General features: G+C 28.1%; 1 protein-coding gene across 1 annotated transcript in view; it reads right to left on the bottom strand.

Moving 5' to 3' along the window:
- Positions 1–13,101: 13,101 nt before the first annotated feature.
- Positions 13,102–22,788, bottom strand: part of LOC100205884 (HEAT repeat-containing protein 5B) — a 143,078-nt gene continuing 133,391 nt past the window's right edge. The window contains exon 32 of the mRNA XM_065805682.1: positions 13,102–13,491. Coding sequence (XP_065661754.1) covers positions 13,187–13,491 — 305 coding nt within the window. The 3' untranslated portion in view covers positions 13,102–13,186. The remainder of the gene's footprint in view (positions 13,492–22,788) is intronic.

Below are 22,788 nucleotides of genomic sequence, written 5' to 3'. Positions count from 1 at the left end.
CCCATAAACAAAGAAAACACGAGTACTTTGTGTATCCTCCTTGCAGACCGAGAAGAAATGCTAGCATCTTAAAGTCTCCACATACATCCCACTTGTAACTGTCGTAGTTGATTTTCTCAAGCAACAACTTCACGTTCTTATAGTCTTCCTTTAGATGAACGGAATGAGCTACTGGAATCGAAGGAAATCGGTTTCCGTTATGGAGCAAAACTGCCTTTAGACTTCTTGTTGAGCTGTCAATGAATAATCTCCACTCTTCAGGATTGTGAACAATGCCAATGTCATTGAAAAGACCACGAACGTCATGACAATAGCACAGTGATTCTGATACTACATAAAAGTATGCGAATGTTTCATGTCTTTTTCGGTATTTCGAGGTTCTGCAGCTTGGATCTAATAAATTCCATTCTTTCAAACGTGATGTCAGAAGTTCTGCATTTGATTTAGTGAGACCTAAATCTCGTACTAAGTCATCAAGTTCTTGTTGGATAGGGAAATGAGGTGAATCATTCGGTTCCCTGAAATCACAGTCATCATTGAGTTCATCCGGTGAGTCTACTTCAGAATGATATGCAGCTGCTTCTTCGGATTGAGGTGGAGTAGGAACAGGCAATTCATCACTGTGTGGAACTGGTCCAATAGAAGATGGTGTACTTGGATAAACTAGAGTCAGCCTATCTTTCGGTTTTTTATACTTTGAAATGTCAACAATGCAGAAAAAGCAGTCATCATGATGGTTCGTCGGTTCTCTCCATATTCTCGGAATCGCAAAGGGCATTGACTTTCGGATTCCACGCAGCCATCCTTCCAGAGTTGATCTGCAGCTACCACAACTGTAGTGTGGTGCCCACGATTTGTCCTGATCTCCCATAGCCATGCCAAAATAAGCATGATATGCAGTAAAGAATTTTGTACCACTGACAATCTTATGTTTAGCTTGTGTTGGACTAATATAGTAACCACAAACATAACAGAATGAGTCAGGACAAAGCTTGCAGGATCTACTAGACATATTCACCACTTCATGTAACAGTTGTAATTAGTTAAACTGAAAATAAACACACGAATATAGTTAAAATCAGCATATATATATAATGTTTTAATTGCATTACACATATACGAAAACTCCGAAATATACTTTATGCTTTTTCTCAGGAAATCTTGATGATAGAGAAAAACCAATGGTACCACTGAAATCAGCATACAAAAATTATGTAAGAAACATTAAAAAATTAACATAAACAAAAATGTTGTTACATGGTGTTATTAATTTAATATATAAAAAATGTTATTTTTACATGATACTTTATAAATGTAATATTAGTACTTATATCACAAAATCATTGTATAGAAAAATCACATAAATTTTTTAATAAAAATTATTATTGGCTTATAAAAACAAATATTTAATATCCTTCACTACCCTCCCCCCCCTCTCCTCTAAACAGAAGTCGAAAAACAAAATTTAGGTACCAAATGTGAGAGTGAAAATAGGGTATCTGCTAATGAAAATAAGTTCTAGAAATTTGACATGTGCATAGAAAATGTATAAACTTAAAAAAAAGAATAGGATAGAAAAAAAAAAAGATAATATCTTTAACATTTACTAAGCACAAGAAGTACAACACACTTTTTGATATCAATAAATAACACTTTAACTTTCGTCAATATAATAAAAAAATACTCTTTAAAAAAGTTCAACTATTCTACTTTTAAAAAAACTTTTAAGTTAATAAAAAATTAAAAAAAAAAATGCTACAAAACACCATCCTACTATACTGCCTAAACGCCAAGTTCTAAAAACGTGGAACAGTTTTTTAGCTCAAAAATCGGTTCCGTAAAACACGGGATTTGACATACCTATCTCGGTCCAGTTTTCAAAGTACTATGATCTAAAGTAATGTTTAAATAAAATAATATCCTTTAAAATGCATATAGTTATACATATAACTCCTGATAGTTAACTATATGTATAACTAGTTATACATATAATTACTTATAAAAACTTATTTTTTAAGGTTATACTTGAACAAATTAGTACCAATTAATTCAAATTCAAGATTTAGTTCAAGTTCAAGTTCTTATTTATTCATTGCTTTTGTTAATTTTATATTTATTTGTTCAAATTTGTTAATTAGTACTATTTCTTACTACAGTAAGAATGTTTATCATTGTTGAACGTGATTTTATTAGTAACTTAATTTTATTTTCAACATATTTTGACAACACCCGTTACATTTTAAATGATGACAGCTTTATTTTTCTATTGATGTTAAATTTATTACGTTTCAATAACTCAGATTGAATCTTAACTGAATTATTGTGAGCTTTGTAAGGGTTTGTTGTATACCAAATGGTGTTGTAAATAAAGTAAAAATAAAAAATATATATATATATAAAATATTTAGGCTATGGGGTCATCCATAAGTTATGCCAGTAGATAGAGGGGTAGTGTGAGCTGAAAAGTTTAACAATAATTGACAATGGGGAGGGGATTTTGAGACCAAAATAATGTCAATTAAAAAATTGAATTAAAAAAAAAAGTAAAACATTTTATTTAAAAAAAAAAAAAATAATAATTTATGCTAGCTATGAGCAAGTTTTAGAGGTATTTACACCAACAATGTGGTCTGAAAACTTCTTGCTTTTGTTGCTTAAAATTGTAGAGGATCATTGGAAAAATAATTTTAATTTAGAAATTAGCTTGCTTATCTGAAAGAACAACTTATGTTTTTTTTTTTACTTTAATTAAGTACTGTTGCGAATAAATGTATATGAACCAGAAAAAAATGATGGTATATGCATTTTTTATATTATATTAACAATTCAGATATACCATCATAATATGATAACAAAAAATGACATCATTTTCAATGGGAGATGACAAAAAAATTGACTGAGTTTGATAAAGGGTGATTGTGTTCAATAAACCAGGTCATCATCTGACATCATTATGCATAGATGACCCTATGATTTAGGTAAAATAAGTAATCAATTTGCCATATTTCTTTTTAGAAAGTGTAAGAAAAAAGCATTGTTATGCTAAGAACCTACCTTTTGAGCAAGCTTTGGCCACCTATTTTATAAATTCGAGAGACAGAAGTGGACGTGCGAATAGCAAAAGAACTAATAACAATGCTCTAAATTGATTTTAACTTTGTAGACTAACATTAATAAAGTATTTAGAAATAATAAATGAAATATAGATGATTTTTATAATTTGTATTTATTTCCATTAATTATCAGTTGTAAGTCTCTATTTTATAAAATGAATTAAAAAGCTATTTATTTATAGTATAATAATAATACATAAATACTAGTTTCCTAATGCTATTATCATCACAATGTTAATGGTATTCGTTTTAAAGTGAAATTTTGTAACAATTTTATTGTTTTAATGTTATATATATATATATATAAATATATATATATATATATATATATATATATATATATATATATATATATATATATATATATATATATATATATATATATTATTTTTACTTTATTTACAACACCATTTGGTATACAACAAACCCTTACAAAGCTCACAATAATTCAGTTAAGATTCAATCTGAGTTATCGAAACGTAATAAATTTATCATCAATAGAAAAATAAAGCTGTCATCATTTAAAATGTAACGGGTGTTGTCAAAATATGTTGAAAATAAAATTAAGTTACTAATAAAATCATGTTCAACAATGATAAACATTTTACTGCAGTAAGAAATAGTACTAATTAACAAATTTGAACAAATAAATATAAAATTAACAAAAACAATGAATAAATAAGAACTTGAACTAAATCTTGAATTTGAATTAATTGGTACTAATTTGTTCAAGTTTAACCTTAAAAAATAAGTTTTTATAAGTAATTATATGTATAACTAGTTATACATATAGTTAACTATCAGGAGTTATATGTATAACTATATGCATTTTAAAGCATATTATTTTATTTAAACATTACTTTAGATCATAGTACTTTGAAAACTGGACCCAGAGGCTTTATTCCCAATAACACTATAGTACTCCAGGTTAAAAATTGAAAGGTTTCTGTAAATATCCTGTTTTTATTCCTCAATGTAGTTCGTAAGTCCCTTAAGTCTAAAGGACCTTATTATATCTAAAGTTATAAGTTTTGGAGCCTAAAAAAAGTTACAAAAACCCATCTCCCCCCCCCCCTATTTTTTTCTTTTTAAGTAAAGAAAGTTGAAAATTCTTTGACTTTCAAACCTGCATATCTTTGTGGGACACAGCAGTGTCCCATGCATGCATGCTTGGTTTTCGACAACATTTGAACTTGCATCAGTTAATTGTTTGCAGATAATATACTCAAGAACTGTATTCAAATATCATATGAACTTATTAGAGAATGTTCATATGATATTTGAACATCACAAATTTAATAATAGCTAGTGTTGTGATGTGTTATATAAATAATACCATAATAGATTATGACATGAAAATAAGATAGGGTATGAAGACAATGATCAAAGAATAAATTGACTTATAGAAATTTAGATGTTTGTTTATTAGTTTCAGAATATTATATTATGTGCAGGGATGCGGAGTCCCAAAAAGGACTCCCGATTTGAAAGTCATAAAAAGATTACTTTATCCTAGTTTTTGGTATCCAGGAGCTCTAAAAATATAAATAAGTTTATGGACTACTAATAGGAAAAGAATTAAAACTTTTAGGTTAGAGGAATAATCACTTTTTGAGCCCGGAGTCCTTAAGTATAATGGCGATAAGGACTCTTGGACTCCGGGCTTAAAAACAGTCTTTAAATCTCATGAATTTATTTTTTTTAGCAGATCATAAGTCAACAAACATGTTTAGAGCTTCTGGACACTACAGACTTGGAAAAAGTAGAGATATAAAGCCGGAGTCCTTTTGGGATTCCGCATCCCTGATTATGTGTGACGAAAAAGTAAAGATACTTTTGCATCCAGCGTCTATTGAACCCAATGTCTACATCATTGTAAAGTAGGTTTTTACATTTTTATTTTTGTTTTTTGTTTAACTACTTATCCTAATTGATCACTTTTTTTCAGGATTCTTTTCATGGGTTCAAGCTCATTACGCATAATATGGGTTCAATTACCCATAATACGTTAGTCATTGTAAGCAATAAATTAGGAAATAATTATTTGTGAAATATTGTAGTTATTAATTACTTCAACCTGGCTAATAATTAAAATTGCTCGACTAATAAGGTTCCTTATTAAAATTGCTCTCTTTCTCTCTCTCTCTTTATATATATATATATATATATATATATATATATATATATTTTGTTCTTTTTATTACATTATAAATAAGCATTTCGTTACAATATTTAAAATACAAATATATAATAATAAAAACATATATATATATATATATATATATATATATATATATATATATATATATATATATATATATATATATATATATATATATATATATATATATATATATATATATATATATGTGACAATAAAGAGGTTTAAGTTTAATTTTCTTTGCACTACCCCAAGCAATGTTTGCCTAGTTTATGTGACAATGAATAAATGAGTGATATAATTGTACTAAAGTACGTTTATTTAAAACATTTCTTGCTTTTTACAATATTCCTATACTTTTTGAAATTTTACTTGATAAGTTTTTAATGTGACTTTTCCATGTAAGATTTTCATCTATACAAACACCTAGAAAGTTGATTACTGTTACTTGTTTAATTTGTATATTGTCAATAACAAGATGAGGCATGTTAATTGGCAGTTTATGTTTTTTGATAAGAGGATGGAAAAGAACCCATTTAGTTTTATCAATGTTAAGAGATAATTTGTTAGTCTTAAACCAGTCAGATATTTTGATCAACTCGATGTTCAAGCAACTAAATAAAGTAGGAATGTTTTTGTGTGACATGAATAAATTGGTGTCATCAGCAAACATAATTGTTGTTAAATCCGAGGCTTTGTATAAATCATTAATATAAATAAGGAAAAGAAGAGGTCCTAATATGGATCCTTGAGGAACTCCACATGTAATATTTAACAAATTTGATGATAATGTTTCATCGGCGTAAACAAATTGTTTGCGATTAGTTAACAACATTTTAATTTTTTAGCAAGAATTTTATGATTAATGGTATCAAACGCTTTCGCTAAATCAATAAATACTCCCAATGTGAATTTAGAATTATTAAATGAGTCTGATATACTTCTTGTAAGCTGAATAATTGCATGCTCTGTTAAATTATTTTTTTAAAATCCATATTGCATGTTATATAATAATTTGTTTGATAAAAGGTGATTGTATATTCTGTTGTACAAAATTCTTTCTAAAATTTATGAAAAAACAGAGAGGATAGAAATTGGACGATAGTGTTTAACATTAGTTTTTTCTCCTTCTTTAAATATAGGAGTAATTTTTGCTATTTTTAAATCATCAGGAAAAACTCCCTGATTAATAGAGCATTTAAAAATTTGGAAAAGTATGTCTTTTAAAACGTCAAAACAGTTTATAATAACGTTCCCATTGACATCATCTGGACCAACTGCTTTATTTGACTTTAACAATTTATAAGCACTTTCAAACTCTTCAAAAGACAAATCAAAAAAATTTAGATACGAGTTTAGAGGGTCATATGTTGCCTTAAATGATTTTTTAGGGTTTGGAATTATTTCGGCTAGGTTTTGTCCTACAGATACAAAATATTTATTAAATTCGGAAGCAATTGTTTTTTGATCAAGAATAAAATTATCATCTACTTTAATAACTGAGGGCAAAGATTGCGATGTTTTTTTAGTGTTACCCGTAATTTCGTTTATTAGTTGCCAAGTGCGTTTAGAGTTTAATTTGTATTTTTCAAGTAAATTAGTGTAATATATTAATTTTGAATTTTTCCTTAGGCGTTCAAATAGTCTTACGTAATTTTTATAATTGGTCTTACTCTCAGTTGTTTTCAATTTTAAATATTTAATATAAAGTTTTTGTTTAATTTTAGATGATTTTAGAATACCTTTAGTAATCCATGGCGATTTAATTTTTTTATGTTTGTAATTTATTTCTACTTTGGGAAAATTGATATCATAAATTTCATAAAGAATTTTAAAAAAAGATTTATATATTAAATTAATGTCTTCAGAAAAGTTAATAATGTCCCAATTAACTAAAGAAAGTTGATATTTAAAAGATTCTAGGTTTTTATCATGAAAAAGTCGTTTTTTAAATGATTTTTTTTCATTATATAAAAATTTCGCATAAATATCTATTTAAAAGAAAATAGGGAAATGATCAGATATGTCACTTTTAATAATGCCTTTTTTAAGCGAATTATTAAAAATATCATTGGTTATAATGTTATCAATTAAGGAAGTTGTTGTTTGAGTAATTCTTGTTGGTTTGTTTATTAGAGGAACTGCTCCATTTTCAAATAGGCCATTATAAAACCCATTAATGTCTTTTTTGACGTGATACTCAAAGCAATTTAAATTCAGATCACCTAATATGTAAAGTAATTTCTTTTCGTGGTTGATTTTATTTACAATATCGTCATGTAAAAATGAACTAAATGTATTAATTTCGCCAGTAGGTGGGCGATAACAACAGCTAATAACAATATTTTTAGTTTTATTGCTTAATATTTCAATCGTTAAAACCTCTATATTGACGTCAGAAATACTCATGTCATGCCTAACAAAATACCGTAGGTTTTCTTTTACATAAATAATTAAACCACCGCCGCGTTTGTTTGTTTTCCGCCCTAATGAAATTAAATTATAGCCCGGTATTTTAAAATTATTATCTAAATTTGAGTCAGCAGAACTACACCAGGTTTCAGTTAGGCAAATTACACTAAAAATAGTTAGATTTTCCTCAAAACTATTGCAAAGATTTTCAAAATTTTTTTAAACTTCTTATATTTATATGAATTGCATTAAATTTATTACGCTCAAGAAATTTTTTTATTTCAAAAGTATAAAAATAGCTGCAGTTGCTTTGTAAAGCATCTGTTTCACTAAAATAACTTTGATCCGGATCGGAGTCTTTGTTAAGTATAAAATCATTAAATTTAAAAATGTCAAAATTTTTAGAGCAACTTGAATCCATTTTTGTATTTAAAAACAATAAAAATTAAAAATAAATAAATAATAAAGATAAAATCAATAACTCTAAAATAAAAGAATTTCTTAAAAGTCGCGCGTTACAAGTTTATTATATACAACTTTAGCATATTTACCTTTGGCTCTCAAATCTTTTGCTTCTTTAAATAACTGTTTTCGCAATTCTAAAGTTCTTTCACTGTAGTCTTCATTTACGTAAAATCGATCGTTCCACAATTTTAACTGAACATAGTTATCCAACGCAGTTTTTTTGTCTTTGTAGTTTAAAAATTTAACTATTATGGTTCTGTTGTACTTTTTTCCATCGCTACTTTTTTTCCCTGTCCTGTGCGCCCGTTCAATTTCAACATTACTTTTAAATCCAAGTTTTGTCTTTAAAACATTTTGAATCTTTTCCTCACTCAATTCCCACGTTTCGTTTTCATCTTCTTCAATTCCCGTAAACCTTAGGTTATTTCTTCTGCTCCTGTCTTCCAACTCAGCTAGTTTGTCTTTGACAACAACGTTTGTAATATCATTTTGGTTTGATGTTAAGTTTGGCTTTTTTTTCATTTCAGAAAGTTCTTGAACAATTGCTTCATATTTCTCGCTAAGAAACTCCGCCGATTTCTTTAGTTCATTAGTTTCTTTTTAGTTTTGTATTTTCTTCTTGAAGATTTAATAGCTTAATTTCCATTTTATCAAACTTCTCGTTAAATATTTTTAACAAAGTATTCTCATGAATATCTTTAATTTGAGAAACGGTAAATTTAGCCATTTTTAATTTAGTTTACAAAAGCACGTCCGTTCACGTCAAAAGTTTTTGCGTAAGTATATATATATATATATATATATATATATATATATATATATATATATATATATATATATATATATATATATATATATATATATATATATATATATTTATATATTTTTTTTTTAAGAAAATGTTTAAAGAAAGTTAGAAGATACTAAAAACCTTGGTATTATGCAAGCCGAAGCGATTTAATTAATTCAATCGACAAAAAACGGCGTGTAAATCGCAAAAGAAAAAATAATATTTTAAGTATTCATTTTGAATGTATTTATTAATAACATTTATTTTAAAATAAATTCATTTTGCAACACGTTTTTTAATTTTATAAAATTTCGTTATAATAGTTTATGGTAAATCCCACATAGGTTATAGGTGGAAAACATCACATGTAAAAGATCAAAATGCTACACATTTTGAATACTAAATGGGATAAAGTAGCAAATACCAGATTAAGTTAAGCCTCTCTGAAGGCTTCGATGATTAATTTTAAATTATTATTTAAGTAATTTTTAAATTAAAAGAAGTTTAAAAATTATCATAGAAGCATTCGGACTTTCATTTGTCTAGTATTGACTATTTTTATACCATTTGGATTAGAACATATGTGGCATTTAAGATCTATAACATGTAGAATTTTCCACCTATATCCCATGTAGGATTTACCATATAAAACCCATGTGGGATTTAACATACGAAACCCACATGGGACAAAATAATAATCCCCATATGATAAAAACTCACGCGTATCCCATATGGGATTTACCATATGGAATCCATGTAGGATTTACCATATGGAATCCATGTGGGATTTACCATATGAAACCCACATGGGACAAAATAATAATTTCAAACCAAAAAATTAAAAAGTTTTGTGAACATATCAAATATTTATTTTTGATACAGCACATTGTATTTCTGCTTTAATATTAATTCTCTGGATTGATAACGGTTCATTAATCAAAACTGACATGAATCAAAATATTAGTTTTAAATTTAATAAACAAAAAGTCAATCGACAAAATCTTCAAGAAAGGTAAATAAGACCCTTAAAAATGAATTTTTCGAGTTTTTCTGGATGACAATATCGATGACATTGTTTTTTATATGTTTTAGTTTACTAAACGATTGTTCAACCTCAGCAACTGAGTAACAAATAGTGTTGAAAATCCGGAGCATGATGCAAATGTATTCAAGAAGACATTCAAGTTTCTACTCGAAGATTTGATTTTAAACAGAAAGATCATCATCATCCAACTAGACGAATGAAAACATACTGCCAACCATTCTGCTTGCCTCAAATCTTGAATCAATCTGCTGGATCAGACTGGATCATTCAATTTGAATTCATTCGTCTGGTTGTCGTGAAAATGGGCTGTATTTGATGCCTCATTGTGAAAGCGCTTTAGGTTGCGCTTTCCTAATCAAACATAGCTTGTCATCGATGGTAATGGCTTCAGATTGTAAAAGACAACTAACGTCGTTAACAGTAGTAAAGATTTTGTACCAAATCGTAACTAGCAATGCAAATTCAAAAGATGATATGATTTTTTTAAGTCTTTTGCTTGGCTGAGCTGCTCACAGGTCAGATCCAGGTTTTCCATTGCATGTTTAAGAGCTGCCAACATTTCTAATGGCCTCCTGGCAAATGGTTTAATCAAATCGGTAAGAGAGCTCAATCTTTTCATAGAAAGTCTATGCAGTGATTCCTCTTGCTTCGGTGGGGATTTTTTTATTGGGCAAGGCTTGCACTAAAAAATACGTACCAGGGTTTGACATTTACACAGAATACTTTGATCTCAATGGATGATTCAACTGCGTGCACACTAGCCAAATCCAGACTGTGAGCTCTACAGTTAATTCTACAGAGCTTCCGAATAATTTTACCTTTTAAAGGCATGAACTCCCTTGTAAGCACCTGACCTATTGATTTAATTATCGTGTCCTTTACCGCGACAAATAACCATACCTAGCCTTGAAATCATATAGCGATAAGCTTAGCTATATTGACTCCTTTCTTCATCTTGAAAACTGCAACACACAAGAATCGTTCTTTGATTTATCAGCAATTAGTTTCTCTTTCATAGAGAAAAAAAACGAATAACAAAGGTTATCTGCTCAGCGTGAGATATATTGAGGGTACCATCAACAATGATTGTTAAATAGATATTATTCTGGATTTCTTTGACAGCTGCAATTCGGATGACACCACCATAATTACTGATGAACTCATTTGAGACAACGGAAAGATGTAATGGACACTCATTATGGAGCCCTCTTGTTGATGGTGTCTAACATTTTGCAAGTGGGATGCAATGACAAAGTTTTAGCAACCAATTAGCTCATTCAGGTGTGTTGTTTCACCTGCAAACATAGTTGCATATAATAATTATAATTAAATTATTACACTAATTATATAAATAATTAAAATTAATATTGAGAGAACTTTATCATTAGTTACTTAGAAAAGCTATACTCCAAGAAGCCAAGAAAAGAGTAACATCAGAAATTTACATTCTCTACTCTAAGATAAAGTTTCTCCGTCTGACTCAGATGAGTCACTTTGAAATTTATTTAGCTCAGTTTCTGGGAATTTGAGTGAGACCCCCACTTATCCACAGCCCTTCGAATAACACATAATGAGTGCAGTTAATTACACATATTGAATGCAGTAAAGATGTAAAAACTCAAATATTTGATAACTGGCTGGGTCCTGGTAGAGGCAAGGCAACTTATTTGTCTAAAAAAGGTAACACTATGGTTCTCTCTTTTTCTTCACCATTCAAATTCTACTTAAAAAAGTAACGCTTTTATCGTGAAATCGACAACAAATGTCTCATTTGCTTCAACTTCTTCAACAACAGCATGCCTTACTCTCCCCTACGCAGCATTGATAAAGAAGAAGGCGTGAATTTCCTGGTTAAATGCTATTCCGTGGTGCTCTGTGATAAGAGTGTAATGACTTCTCGGAGCACCTAAATAACTGAATAAAAAAAAATAAAATAAACATAAACCTAATTTAACCCTTTGTTTACAATCGCTCAGATATCATAGTAATAGTTTAAGAAATTCATGAGTTAAAACCATAAATTTCCAATTAAGCTATTAATAAATCATGAGGAATTAAGTTGTAAGTTTTTGAAAGATCCATAAGTACAAAACCAATAATATCTCCTTTATTCAATCATTTGCTTGAATAAAACAAGCTCAAAAACTTTGGAAAGAGCTGGAAGGACACTTATTAGTCGATAGTTTGACTTATCTGTTGGATAAACTTTCTTGAAACAAGGTATTATACTAGCCATCTTCAGAATGTATAAACATTTCAGTCATTTTCAGAATTTATATGTAAAAGCATGAGATGCTTTTCTTTATAAATTCTGAAGAACTTATCGCGGGACTTTAACATATATATTGGTATATCGAGCCAACATATTTTGAAATATTACTCGGTGTAATGATACTCAGATGACTGTTTGATGATTTTTTAAACAATTTTTCAATACTAAAAATGTATTTTTTTGGGGAAAGGACCCAAAGTTTTTCTATAAGTAACATGCGACGAATTTTTTTTCTTGATTAATTTTATCAACTGGTTATTGAACATCGCTTATTGGTGTAATGATACTCAGATGACTGTTTGATGATTTTTTAAACAATTTTTCAATACTAAAAATGTATTTTTTTGGGGAAAGGACCCAAAGTTTTTCTATAAGTAACATGCGACGAATTTTTTTCTTGATTAATTTTATCAACTGGTTATTGAACATCGCTTATTGGTCTAGAGCCTGGGTTCTGAGTCAGAACTCTAACCACTGCGCCACGGTTTCATGTTCGAATGTTAGACATCATATGGCCAGCCAATGTCGATAATTTAGAGATTGAATGGACAACCACAACATGTCTTTTTGTTACCGCGATAAAATATTGCATTTTCGTAATCTTCTGTCACCAATATCAATACAGGCTAGCTATCAGCTTTTCAGGATACTAACAAAAATTATGTAAATTAAATAAAACTGTAACTATGTAACAAACGTAATCATGTTTTCTAACAACGTAATCATGTTTTCTAACATGATTACGACGTTTGTGTAACGTCGAGTCACACGAGCACACCAACACCGTACGTAGAGGATACGGTATTGATATTTGTTTATTTTAATACTAAAAATAAAAATACATTTTATATATTAAAGAATAAATTAGGTCGAATAATGACGAAAAAATTCATCACAAAAAATTTACAAATAAATTTATTTAGAGTTTTTATTTAAAATTACTAAAATCCATTTTTAGTTTGATTTGCGGTTGTACATCATTACCTTTAATTGGATTTTTCTTTTGCTTTACAGATTCGTTTGCTTTTATACCTTCAGTTAGCTTACTTTTGAGTTCGGGAAAGTTGGCCATACATGTTTTAAAAGGTATTGGGTATAAAGGCCCAGTAGCCGTTAATCGTTGTATACAAAAATCATGAAGCGATCTAGAAAAACTATTGGCTTTTCCTAACGATGTTGAATCATACAAGAGTGGGACTAATGCTGGAATATAAACTGACATCACAAGAGTACCTAAAAAATGACCAAAAAATGCATTTTACTTGGATAAAATGATTTATAAGAGATCAAACTAAAAAATATATTTTATAAACACATTAGTACTAGCAAGTGTAAAATTAAATTTGGAATTGTTTAAATATTGTCGAAAATAACTTTACTTATAATCAAAAATTGTTATAACAATATATACTACAAAGAAAAAAATTTATAAATAAGAAACACAATTGCTTTGCTGCAATAAATGTGTTAAAAATAATAATAACTACAATAAAAACGTTTTGGTCAATTACACTGTTTTCAAAATTTATAGATTAAATTTTTTATTAATTACTTTTTAAAAATTAAGTATAAAATGAAACAAATTTATGCATTGCGTTTCTTAAAATTAGCAAAGGTTATGCTAAACACTTAAGAACTAAAATAAAAAAATTATTAAAACATACGGCGGATTAAAATTTTTTTTCATTTTGATGTTACACTGTAAAAAATATAACGCTAACATAACGGTTACATAATGGTTAGTGAAAAATTTAGCATTATGTTTACAGCTATGTTAGTAAAAAGTATGTCTTAGGTGTTATATTTCCCAAAATTATTAACATATTCTTTTGTCTACGAAAGGCGTTATGTTTTACCGTTACGTTACCCGTTATGTTAATTTAATTACGTACAATATGAAATCATAGAAATATTTGTAAAAAAGGGGGATTATTTGGTTATGCCTAAAACCCGGCTTAGCCCAACCTTAATGCCGACTTTACTTTGTTTTACTAAAGACTTTTGTTTTTGCAAAAGACATACATTTGTTTACCTTTTATTAGTTAAAAGTTTAATATATATATATATATAAATAATGAAGTAATATAATAAAAAATAATATAATAAAATAATATTTAAAAATGTAAATTATTTAGAATGTCTAGACAATAGATTGTACGGTTTTTATAGGAATCTACCGTTCACGCAAAGCCATACTTTATAATTGGAGATTGAGATGTCAATGCGGCTCCTGATGCCGAAAGTGACTATGACAACAATGCAAAAAAAGTGATCGTTTCAATGAACAATGAAGAATTTAACGCAATCGGATCATATATGTAAAAAATTATTAACGGAATACTTAAATGTTGATTCGCAAGTTGCTGACCTGTTGACCAATAGAAAAATTCGTTATTGGTAGTCGCACAATTAACAGTGAAGATTTAGCAACACTAAGTTCAGATGAGTGGTTAACCTGCTAATGGACATAAATAAAGCTAAAAGGCGCAACCTAATTTATGTCCTACCTTCTTTTTTGACTCAACGATAGTCCGATAAAAACCTTGATTGCCGTTATAAATAAGTCCGTCTATGCAAGTACCACTGGATTTTTTAGCCCCAGCGGTGGCATTATACACTTATACATTCGTGCTAGACTTATATAAAAATGTGTGCTAACCTTGACAACAAAGATATATGTGACATTTCATTTTGTGTTAAACCCTGTGGTGCTCGTTTAATATGGTCACAAACATTCAGTGCAATCGTTGTTGTCATAATGCCTGCGCGCTGCGCATCGTTGATGTCATAATGCCTGCGTGTCAGTCTTCTCACATGACATTTTCATAAAGCCAATGCATTTGTCGCAAAATAAAAATTTCGAATAAATGCCATGTTACCAGTTTAAAACTTTGTTTATTTTTTTAAAAAAAAAATTCAAACAATAAATAATTTTATTACTAGTGAATTTGGTATAATAATTATAAAAGTTCAATTATTTATAAAAAAAAAAAAAAAAAAACTTTTTTTATCCTGGCCGGGTTTTAGGTTTTTGGCCGGGTCGTCTTTTAGGTACAACCGGATTTTTTGCAAATTGTGTTAAATGTTTTTCAGATATTTTTCTATAAGCAATAAGAGCGCTCAAACAACTTTTATATTAACACTGTTTATTAGTATATGTTTATTATATTTTTGATTACTGAGGCTCATACGTACGGATTGTCGCTAATATATTTGATCGGTTTTCATTTAATATTATTAAATAATGTTATAAACACATAAAGTTAATAAAGATGAATAAAATTATATATATATATATATATATATATATATATATATATATATATATATATATATATATATACATATATATATTGATTGATTGAGTTTTCATTGCATTAATAAAAGTTACAGCAACACTTGTGTTCTAAAAGTTTAAATTTATAAAATGAAAAATTAATAATATTAGATTATTATATAATATTATAGTTTAACACATATTTTATAGCAATAAAATGTAAATGTTTTTAAGTTTTATTTGATTATTTTACTATTTCTTGTTTGTTTATTTTATGTTTCAAAGGATAGTTGTAGCTTTTTGTTCAAAGCAATTTTAACATGATATATATATATATATATATATATATATATATATATATATATATGTGTGTATATATATATATATATATATATATATATATATATATATATATATATATATATATATATATATATATATATATATATGTGTATATATATATATATATATATATATATACAGTAGGCCAAAAAAGTCACCCCCTGATGATTTTTCAATAAAAACAATTCTTTATATGCTTAAATTTAGATTTTTAACCCCAATTTTTTTTAATATTGAATTTATATAACAATTATTATAACAAGAAATTAATATTTTTACACTTAAAACAAAAAATATCCACTAAATTAGAAAAAGTCAAAAAAAGATTTTTTCTAATTTAGTGGCATCCCTAATTATTTTTTAACTTTTTTCTTTTATAACTTAGTAAAATTGCAGAAAAAAAAGCCAAAAAAAACAAACTTGATTGATAGAAGTCATTCTGACTAGTTTTTAAGCCTCAAACTGTTCGCAATTGCTTTAAAAATCAAGGTTTTGTAGGTTGAGTTGCTCCAAAAAAGTTTTTATGAGTAAAAAAAATCAAAAGAAAAGATTAGCTTGGGCTAGAAACATTTAAATCGGACTATAGATCAATGAAAAAGAGTTTTATGGTCCGATGAAACAAGAATATGTTTGTTTGGTTCTGATGGTATCAAATGCCTAAACCCTAAATGTATGAGACCAACCGTCAAGCATGAAGGAGGTAACATTAAGCTTTATTATAACATTTCAATATTAAATATACTTCAAACTTATTTTTTCCTCTTATCATAGGTCGAATGATGCTTTGGGACTCCTTTGCTAGGAGTGGTGTTGACGAACTCATATTCGTTAACGGAATAACAACAAAAGAGGTTTATACTAATATTATGAAATGAAAACTGAGATCAAATGCCAGAAGTGCTAGCTTATCTCTTAATTTTATCTTTTAACAGATTGGAGATGCTAAACACACATCAAAGTTAGCTACTCAGTGCTTAAAAAAAAAACAAACAGTTTTAAGATGTTAGATTGGGTTTCTCAGTCACCAGACCTAAATCCTATGGAAATTTTATGGAATCTTTTTAAAATTAAAGTAGCTGATCAAAAACCATCCAGTTTGCCGCAATTAAATACACTTCTCATTGAGAGAAAAAGATTATAGAAAAGATCATAGAAAAAATAAATTCCAGAGTTTATAATATGACGTTTATCCAATATATATAACAAAAAATTTAACATTAAAAATGAAAATTGTAATTCGTTGTAATAATACTTTTAAAATAACAGCAATTATTTGATGATTTTAAATTTAACAATAACAACGATTAATTGTATGAAAAATTAAAAATTGAGAAAATGATACTTTAAATTGTTTATACTAAACTCAATCGCACTTTTTTAAAGCTATTTTGTATAATCATTGTGTTCCAAACGCACTATGTGTTTTGAGGTGGCCAAAATACAAAAAAAAGTTGTCTCAGATTTTTAAAAAATAAATTCCTACTGCTTTAAAATACTCAGATTACGGAAAATACAAAATATTTTTACTCTGGTGATAGTAATCCCAGAGATAGTGACCATCAAAGTCAAAAATGGTTGCCAAATTTAAGTTTTCAAAAAAAATTATATGTTTTTGTTTTTCTTGCAGTGTTTCGTGAATAATTTTTTATGCAGTGAATAATTTTCTTGTGAATAATTAAATAATTTTGAATAATTTTCTTGCAGTGTTTCGTGAATAATTTATTTATATATTAAAGAGTATCAAATTATATATGTCTTAAGATGCTCAAGAAAGAAAAAAACTTTTTTCTTTTTCAATTTTCATGATGTTTCAAGCCGAAAAAAAAGTTTAAATCACAACTTCCAACTTCCGTGAACTCGCAAAAAATATAGTATCATAAGGAATCGACCAAACTATTATTAAATAACGTGGAACTGAGTCTATTTTTAAGAAATTAAAAAATTAGCTGCGACTTTTTGCAAATATGCGAGAAATTTCTACTTGAAGTTTGCGTTACCTGGATTATAGCCAATTTTCGATTTTTTGCTTTCCCAAGTAATAATTGATCTACATAAGTTAATTGATCTACATAAGACTTTGTACTCAATAATCAATTGAAAACGATAGTTTATAAGTGAAAATTGATATTTAATTAGGTAATTATTTAGATATATGTTATAATCCTATGCTTAAAATTAACATTCCATGCTTGAAATTAACATAATTAAAAAAAAAAAATGAAAAAGTTAAAAGAATAAAAAGTTATATATTCTACTAAAATTAAAAGCAATGGATTTTACAACTAAAGATATTATTAGCTGTTTCAAATATTCAACAAAAGAAGAAAATATAAACAATGCTTTACTTTTCATAACATATAGAGTTTGTATGAGTGATGGTACAAAAGTTAAATGGATTTGAATGGAATTACCAAAGATTTCGGAGAGATTCATCAAGAAACACAGTTTTTTTTAAAAGAAACACGAAAAATGGTTAAATCAAAAGTTTGAAATAGACTTTTCGTCATTGGAATTGGCACAAAATATAAAAGGCAGACAAAAAAAGATTTAGATGATATGAGTATGAGAAGTAAACGTCAGATAATTGCAGGAGAGCATACAAATTCAAATTTTCATACAAATTCAAATGATTCAATTGAAAAATCATTACTTATTTTTCAATTGAATTGATTTTTCTTTATTCAATGTGTTAACACGTCATCAAAAATCATAAAGATTCACATCATATGTTTGTTCAAATGACAGCTGAAGAAGCCGCTGCAATAATAATTGACATAGATCTTAGTGCATCTGGCTATAAACAAATCCAACAAGTATCTAAAAAAAGATTCCATTTTATTCAACAGTTTATTCAACAGTTGAAAAAGCACTTAAGTTGTGTGGTCCACAGGATAATCATTTGGAAGTCAGTAATTTAAGAGTCAAAGTAGATTTACAAGCGCTCATGAATTATACCGCTGAAAGAATTGTAAAAATGAGGCAAAAACAAATAAAGAATTACTTGGATATCAGTAACAAACTAAGTGAAAATATGTTGCTTTTAAAAAGTTGCGGTTTGGGTGGATCTACTGGGCAGGCTTTGTACAAGCAAGCATTTTCCGATTCTGTTGACAGTCAAGATTCAAGCATGTTTATAGTTGTAACAACACCTTTGAGGCTTAGTGTGTCAAATTCAAAAAATGAATTTTTGTGGACCAACTTAATGCCTCTTAGTGTAAGATTTTGTAGGCCAATTGAACTTCATTTCATCAAAGAAACTGCCATAGTCGTTTTATGAAAAAAACATCAAATAGAAAATGAAATTTTGGATTTGCATTCAGTGAATATTGAATTGGGTAATGGTTAGTTTGTTATTATTGATTTCAATTTTATTTTGTGCATGATTGATGGGAAGATTTTAGTAATAATCACAAACACATTCTCAATGCAGTGCTGTTGTATTTGCGGAGCTACACTAACTGCAATGACTTGTTTGAAGAACTTTTTAAGTGGATTTACAGCAAAAAAAGGTACACTTATGTATGCGATATCTCCGTTACATGCTTGGATAAGATTTCTAGAGTGTCTTTTACATATTTCATACCGACTTAAATTCAAAAAATGGGGAGTAACCAAAGAATTCAAGACAGTATACGATAATAAAAAGAAATTTATCCAGCAATATCCCAGCTCCCTTGGGAGTTTTAGAAAGCATCTGAATACCGAAACAAATATTACAGACGACATCATGAACTACATGCTCGAATATATTCAAGACAAGCAAAATTTAAAGACGTCTTTAACCATGCAATGAGATCAATCAATCCTCTTATTAGTTTTATCTCCTTGGAATCTAGACAGACAAAGAAAGTTGTGCTCAAACTTCCAGAAAAAGTAAAGAGTATTTTAATTTTAGAAGTGGACAATAAGGAATTAATTAAATAAGTGGACAATAAGCAATTAATAAAACTGACAGAACTCAGACCATAACCTACTATAAATACACGGCCGGGTTTGTTGGTTTTTACGGAAAAAATTAGGAGGCCAGTTTTTTTTTTTTTGTAATTATTGAGTTTTCATAGAAAATGCTGGAATAATAAAAATATAAATCATTAAAATAAATAAACAACTGTTTAAAATTCTTTTTTATTTAAAGTAATATAAACATTCATAAAATCACAATAAATTTTAAAATACTGTGAAATTAACAACAAGAAATAGATTAATCATTATGCTTTCTTTTTGTTCTCTTTGATTTATAAGCAACAATCTCGTCTTTTCTTTTTCCACCATTGATAATTATTTGCTTGTTGTTAAAGTATATGTTTATAATTATATTATTAATAAATATTATAGCATTATTAAAATGCTGAGGACATTTTAATAATGCTATAATATTTATATAACACATGAATATCCCTTCTCTTCCAAGATTCAGGAGCTTTCTTGCAGCATATCTGATATTATCAGCATTTAAAAATAAATTTTCTTGAGCTAAATTTAGCTTAGCAAAGCAATGGGATATATATATATGATGCAAGATGTTTCCCAGGTAATTGAAACCCCCCTCTAGAGAGCAAATTTGTATACTCAACACAAATGGTGACCTTCTCATGATTTAATAACGCTTCACATTCAGAACAAACAAATTTTTTAGAGATTTTTTTCATAATAAATCCTGCAATGTAGGTTGCCACCTCCTTGCTGTCATCGTCTAAATCAATATCTTCAAAATCATTTTCAAAATCGATTTCACATGAAAGATCTGGACTTGTCTCTGGTTTAAGATTTAAATCCCAGTAATTTATATCTTTTTTCATTAGAGATTTAATTTGAAGTATTTTCTCAGAAGATTCAACTTCACGTAAACCAACAAGAAAACGACCTCCACTCATTTGTCTATATTTTGAAAATCAACATTCTAGAGGGTCACTTTGGAAACGACTTGTTAAAATATAAGTATAACCTTCATTGAGTAAATCATCACACAAATCAGCAGAACTTTTTAATGTTTTTATCATAGCATTTGCTGTTTGCTTGCTAAGAGTAAACTTTCCACACTCCTTTAACTGTTTTATTTGCCATTCATTAATCCACTTCAAAAAACAACGTAAGAATTCAGGTTTTTTATCTTCCCTCACAACTGCATAACCAATAAAGTTATTTGAATATTTTGACTTTGAATTCGATATTAACCACCAACTATTAATAAAGCGTAAAAATTCAGCTGCAGATAAATCTTGTGGAAAATAACTTTTAATGGCAGCTGACGTTGTTTCATGAAAAACATTCAAGACGAGAGGAACACTTTGCTTATCATTTCATGGATGTAAAGTTTGAAATGTGAGTTTATGTGCCTTACGTATATTAGCACTAAGATTTTCATCTTTTTCATAAGTTTTATGGAGAAGATGCCAAGATATTTCACCAGCAGTAACTGAAATAGGATCATAAAGTCCATCGAAATGGAAAACAGGGATATAAATCGCTTAGAATTAAGTAGATTATTTCGAATATTTTTTAAGAGATGAACACTATCATACATAAGGTAAATTTTTTTTTATTCGTACACAATAAAATGATCTTCTTCAGATTTACCAGTTCCGAAGCATTTAATCAACTGTCCATATCCTGATACATTTGTCGAATGATTGTCTGCAACTATTGAACGTACATTAAATCCTGCTAATTTCAAAACAGACAAACTTTCTTTAATTTCAAGGAAAACTGTATCTCCATTTATTTTTGTTTGTGGACAAGACTTTATGACATAAGGGATAGATTTTTTTAAACTCACAACCATAAAAAAAACAAGGATACTTTTGAAAAAGTTACCATTTTTATCCAAACCAACATATTTACCGCTACTATACTCACTACATTTCTGTAAATACATTTCATCCAACATTAAAATACAGTCTGGGTCTACTTTTCCTTCCTCCAAAAGTAACTTAATAGCTTTTAAGGGTTCAATTCCTCCAGCTGCTAATTTTTTTAAAACTGACAACGACGGTAAAGGTATTTTTTCTTGTAATTGAATGTATGCTTGCTTTGAAGTATAGGTTTTCTAATATGCGAATATTTTTAAGTAAATATTGGTTTTGCTTAAACCACTTTGGAAGAGGAATTCGACATCCATTGTGATGCAACTTTACATGCAAAGTAGAATCGACTTGTATTGATTCAATACAAGGAGCATTATCAATAGATGCCACATTAAAAATACGATAATATAAAACATGGGAGTCATATTTTTGAAAAATAAAGCCAACAGGAATTGAAGATGAATTTAACATTTCTTGGTCTTTGATAGAATCTTTTTCCATAAAAATATCTGATTCATCTTGAATGCTTGTGACACATCTAGTTGGAGATTTTCTTGATGGACCTGGAATAGATAATAACAGAGAAGGTGGAATTTTTTTTATTGCATCATTTGAATAAATAGTTGGTATCGGATGAAGATTATAAATAAGAGTCATTCTAACACCGTGCTTTAGAAATTTTGGATCAAAGTGTGCACTACAAACACCTAAATGTTCTGTAGGAAACCAATTTTTTCTATTAACAAACTTAATCCATTTTTTTCTTAACTCAGGTCTTTTAAGAGCATCAGGAAACGCAAAAACACTATTTTCTTTGTTATAAACTGAAGCCAATTTTAGAGTATTCACATTTGTATTTGATGATTTACTTTTGTATCCACTGCAACAGCATATCACTGCACACTTGTTTGGCATTGTATTAAGAATTCTAGGTTTGAAAATAAAAGTAATTCTTATATTTTTGAAGCACAACAAAAATAATCATATCTCAAAAGCGACAAGCTGTTATAAATGTGTCTAATTTAAATATTGTATTTATATTGTTACTTAATTAAAATCTTATTTAAAACATCAAAATTAATAAGTTCCTCATAACTAAACTCATAA

Source organism: Hydra vulgaris, chromosome 09 (genome assembly GCF_038396675.1).
Source record: "Hydra vulgaris chromosome 09, alternate assembly HydraT2T_AEP".
NCBI lineage: Eukaryota > Metazoa > Cnidaria > Hydrozoa > Anthoathecata > Hydridae > Hydra > Hydra vulgaris.
This window is presented reverse-complemented; position numbering and strand designations above follow the sequence as displayed.